The sequence below is a fragment of the Atta cephalotes genome, assembly GCF_000143395.1.
Source record: "Atta cephalotes unplaced genomic scaffold scaffold00021, whole genome shotgun sequence".
Classification (NCBI taxonomy): domain Eukaryota; kingdom Metazoa; phylum Arthropoda; class Insecta; order Hymenoptera; family Formicidae; genus Atta; species Atta cephalotes.
In genome coordinates this window covers 2,744,284-2,749,943 of record NW_012130085.1, presented here as the reverse complement: position 1 = coordinate 2,749,943, position 5,660 = coordinate 2,744,284, and the positions used below count along the sequence as shown (strand labels likewise).

Below are 5,660 nucleotides of genomic sequence, written 5' to 3'. Positions count from 1 at the left end.
GAGGAGGGAGGAGGGAGGAGAGAGAGAGAGAGAGAGAGAGAAGTAGAACAGTGCGGAAGGATGGTTGTGCCAAATTGGAATGAAATGGCAGAATCGCAAAAAGAAATACATTCTCCATCGGCCATCTCTTCCCCGTGATCTCTTCAACTACGATGAAGGCTTGTATCACGAAACGCGTCACGAGCAGAAATTTTCGTCCCTAGTTCCGTCCGCGATGCGATGTCCCATGGCTCTTTTTTTTCCTCCCGGCCATTGTTTTTGTCCGTTATGGCGCGCGGATCAGCGTGGAAATATATCCTCGTTCGAGGGTTTTAATGTATTCCGGAATTTCGACCGGCACGTACTGCTGGGAGCTGTCACGGGTCGGATGGACGAGAGATGATGGATTCAGTGAAATTAAATGACGGATCGCGGTATCTCTTTTTAACTTCGTCATTCTTCCTACCACCCTCATGAAACGAATAAATTTCTATTGCCCTAGTTGCCTCGATCACGATTATGGAGATTTGGAAACATTGAATTTAAACTGTACGTTTGTATCAAACATGCGCGCGCGTGAGTAAACTGTAGAATAAAGTTTCATAAATTTCTCAAGAGAAAACGCTACATGTTTTCACTGACTTTGCGTTCAAAGATAATGTACAATTTTCTAAATTAGTACGCTCCTTACGTTTCGACGAATTTCATTAGTTTCACGTTATTATTTCTTCCTTAACGCTGGGAAGAAGAAAAATTATTGCTCATTTAGAAAGGTTTTCCGTCTTATATTCAAAAGGAGAAAGAATTGTTTTTTTAATGGAAGGAAAAGTTTAGTTTTTCTCTCTGTCTAATATTAGTTAAATGTTTATAAAAGCGTAAATTCCATAATAAAAGAATTATTTAATAATTATTATGATTATTTCAAATATATTTACTGATGAAAGGGCGAAAAAAATAACATATACAAGCTCATATTTTTACAAAATATAAAAGAGTAAAATATATTAAGATATAAATATTTGTCTCACCAGAATCGAAGGTGACTTCGCTGACCATGATCCATCGATCCGAGAAATGGAGTCTCAGCTTAACGAATTTTCCAACTCGGTGATGAAGCTTGATTGTGACATTCCGAGAAGTCTCGAAGATCTTGTCCTCCATGTATGTGTAGGTAATGGGTTCCCCTGTGTAGTATTTCCCGCCAATACTGAAGAGTATGTCAATTTGCGAAAACACCTGTAGTCCGAAAACACATGAAAATACACGGAGTGTTCTGAACGTGAATTAGTTGGTTATATGAATAATTGTCTAAAAGTAATGTAGGTTTTGTTGTGATTAATCGATTTTTAATTATTTATTAATAAATGACTCTAAGCCGAGACTGACAACACAGATACGGATTGCACAGTGAATAAGCACTTCAGTAAAATTTATCGTACGTATTACGCGCATGAGTGTCTCGTCGGCATGAAGAAGGAAACACAGTACATATTTCGCAACGGCAAAATTCCTATTCCGCCTTCCGAGCTACTTTTTCACCTCCTGAACAACCGCATCGCATGCCCGTAAATTTTTGACCGCGGATAGCATTTTTCAGGGCTGACTACTTTCGTGGTCGTAAATTCACGGACGACGACCTGACAGGAAAGGAATTTCGTCGTCACGGAATGCCAGGCCCTTACTTGCTGCTCCCTGGCGAAATTGGAGTCGCGGATGGAGATCGCGCTGCAAAATCGCGCTACCGAAATCGATTCCAATATTGATCGTCGAATTTGTGTGATTAACTGCGGCTGGTCCCGTCGCAGCGAGGAAAAAATGATTTCTGCTGTGGTTAAGCGGGTAGCCCGGGCTGATATGAAATAAAACGGATTACGCTAGTGGATATTAGGTAAAATGGATGCCGTGTGCACCGCGCGACGTTGATGGATAGAGTCGACTCGAAAACCTCACCGTTCGAAGAAGATTTACCGACAAAGTAGAGTGCGGATCGTTCTCGTGTGGTCGGAAGTATCACGAAAAGCCGTTATACTTTTGAGAACGTTATAAAAGTTTAATGTGTCCCTAAAGTTCGATGGAGTATATGATCTGATCATAAATCAACTATTATCCGAGGTATTATCCGTGCAGGTCGCGCTAGCTTTTTTTGTTAGTGGAAGTGTATCGAGATTGCATCCATACAATATACTTTTATTCGTTCGCCGGGCTTGACTTCACAATCCGTTCTTTCTTCCGTTCGTGCTATTTTTTTTCTTTCTTTAATTTTTTTTTTTTACAAAAGTCCACGTAAAAACATCATTTTTCGCGTCAACGCGCAAGTCGCAATCCGTTAGTAGATGGAGAAAGAAGAAATGAAGTCGCGCGTCGATCCGTTTCTCTTTGCGAAGAATAGCGATTCGTGAAGTTATCCAATACGTACGAAATCGGATTCCATAGTGTAAATGCCGGTGTCGAGAAAGCGCAGTGCGATTGTCTAAACGATATCGTGTGCAAAGTGTGCTTCGTGTCGAGTGTGCGAAGTGCCTGTTGAATATTCGTAAGTCACGGTCCATTTGAAATTCCGAATATCCGGCAACGACGGTCACGACAGCGATGACGCGATGGATAATCTAGAATTCCGTAAGTTTCGATTAATGTTGAATAATTCTCGGGGGAGATTCTTAAGTGGACGATAGACTCCGTTACTGTTCGCGGATGCCTTTCCCCCTATCTCGACTTATGCAGTCCACTGTATACGGATTTACCGAATCCGGAGTAATTTGTCGAGGAATTCTATGTACGCCATATTCCGCTGGAATTGGAACGAGGGATGTATCATATCACATAAAGTTGATTGTCAAGGAATATAGCAGGAATATAGCGGAGCCACGTGTAACAGTTTGTAAGTGTCGGTCCTATAAAAGTTACCGAGTTACCGAGTTGCGATAAAACAAGCAATAAAACAAGTTTCCTCTGCACATGATTTAGGTGAATGTATCTAATAACAACAAAGTATAGTTTCTCCTGTAAAACATTTTTATTCTAAAACATTTAATATTTTTAAAAAGAATTTACGTCTATTATTGGATAATGCATAATGCATTTTTAATGTATTACGCAATATAAAATTAAAAAGAAAAGGATGAAAAACTTTCAAAAATTAAGACGATCTTATCAATTTATATTCACTTAAAGACCTCAACGATTGTTACAATCATTAAACATTTTTACAGAATAAGATTATTAATTGGAAAGCAGAGATGCGATTTTTGATTCGTCACACTTGAAGCTGCTAAGCTTAACAATGCTTTTAGCCTCGTGCAAACACATGAGATAATAATGCGTCGCCAAATTCCTCCGTGATATCTATATCTTCCCGTCTCACATTTTACACGTTCGATAGTTACTAGCCGTACTATAGAGAACTCGGAATACATTTCCAATGATGCGGCAGACAGGGGGAGTCGGCCTATCAGATTCGGTTATCCTAATCCGCGTCATGTAAATCCAATTTCCAGAGGTTTATCTCGCGGCAATGGCAGCCGGGAGCGATATACCATGCGGCGGGAAGACGCGGGATTCGATGGTAACAGCAGGTAGTATCGACATGTCGATACACCTTGCACGAAGTGGGCGCGAGGTGATGCATGAAGATAGGTCTCTATAAAACTCGTTTGAGCTTTCTATGCTATGTTACCGTCTCTGGAAAGATGAAGAGATATATATATTTTTTGCACACGCATGCATACGTGAACGTGAATTTGCACGTGGATTGTCATACGTAATGTGACTACACTGAAAGAAAAGCTTGGTCGAATAGCATTTTTAATTGGTTGCAGCTACCAATTTTTGATTATGTTAGTCTACCGAAATCCTTTATTGACATTGTAGATAGGCTACCAACAATTGGCTGCTGCAACCAAGAATTAGCTGCTGCAGCCAGTTAAATGCTGTGCCATATTTTACCATGTAATTTGCTGCAGCAACTAATCTTTTCTTTCAGTGTATCTATGTATAATACTCTAAATTTCTTGGAATGACAAAATTGAAAATTAGACACACAAAAAAATGAATTCTTAAAGAAATACATATAAATGCTTTTATGTATTTCCAAGAATATTGTGTGCTTAGAATAGCAGCAAGAATAAATCATTTCCAATTACAATAAATTATTCGTAAAATAAAATAAATTTTATTTTAAGTTCAAAACAAATTTTATTTCAATAAAAAAATAAAGTTGCACTCGTTCAACACTAAATATGCTTATATTAACATTATTTTTTTCTTCAATGATACTTTTTGTCAACTTAGTTCAAATCCCTCCAGTATGCTTTCCAATAACATCAAGATGACAGAAATCAATACTGCAGTAAGTGATGATAGCTTTGTAAATGAAGTACCATATTTATAGAACATGCCTTTTAATGTGCACGGGATATAAACTCTCAAGGAAAACTGAATCAAACTTGGATTGTACTCTCTACTAATGTAGTTCAAAGGCAAGTGAAATGCTGAGACCGTTACTAATATCTCCATTAGCCATATTGCAAATAAGGATGCAAACAGACGATCAACCTTGTCACAATGATAGAGAACGCTGACTGCATGTACAGGCGGATTCTGCTGCAACGGATTCATTGCTCATCCATTTAACTATGGATAGCAGATCCGCGAATCCGCTACGGAAAATTTACCTGCATGTAGGCATAGGCGTCTCTCACGTCGCAGTGACAAAGTCGGCCGGCTGTTCGCACCCCATTTGCAATATAATTGACAGAAACATTAGGACGAGCTGAATATTTCATCTTATCATCCCTTAAAGATTGAACTACATTTAGAGGTATGAACGAGTGCAAAAATTCATAAAATAACCGTCAATCATCATTCATTTCGTGCACTTCCGATATCTTGATATTACTGAGGAGTCCTTATACACACTGTTGCCGCCTGCTGGCGACATTTTCATTTTGTAATTATTAAGAATAAATAGTTTGTAAATAATGCGATTGAGTTTATTAGAATCATATAATGATTTTAGAAGAATATAATTTTAAGAATAAAATATATTTTGCATAAATCTATTTATTATTGATGCCAGTGAACATTTATACTTTATAATTATCCTAATTGAAGAGAACATTTTATACTTAAATGAAAGTAAATAGCATTCAAGAATAAAAATATACATGAATTAAGAATTCATTTTTTTCTGTGGAGAAATCAAGAAAATTGAAAATATTCAGGGAAATCAGGGAAAAATTAGGAAATTTTTAAAATTTTTTAGGAATTAAAATTCTTGTTTTAAAGAAGTTTAATATCATATATCACATCTACGCAGTTTTAAAATACTACCAACGTAACAATTAAATGCAAGTAGTGTCAGCACTTAGCAATATTAATTTACATTGCTCTGTTAATTAAATTGCTCTTTCAACAAAATACAAAATTTTCACAGTTTCTAAATCAAGACGAAAATACAAAAAAATTATAAAATATTATTAAGAGTTTTAGAAAAAGTCATGAAATTTTGTATGGAAATCAGGAAAAAATTATGGAATTTTACGATGAAGAATTGTAATAATTTTGACTTCGTATATAATTAAAGTAAGAACTTAAAGCGCTTACACACACACACACACACACACACACACACACACACACACACACACACACACACACACACACACACACACACACACACACAC

At 37.1% G+C, this 5,660-nt stretch overlaps 1 protein-coding gene across 1 annotated transcript in view; it reads right to left on the bottom strand.

Moving 5' to 3' along the window:
- LOC105619448 (epithelial discoidin domain-containing receptor 1-like) overlaps window positions 1-5,660 on the bottom strand; it is an 86,979-nt gene that overhangs the window by 37,857 nt on the left and 43,462 nt on the right. Inside the window, exon 6 of the mRNA XM_012200966.1 lies at window positions 1,008-1,215. Within this exon, the coding sequence (XP_012056356.1) occupies window positions 1,008-1,215 (208 nt within the window). The remainder of the gene's footprint in view (window positions 1-1,007; window positions 1,216-5,660) is intronic.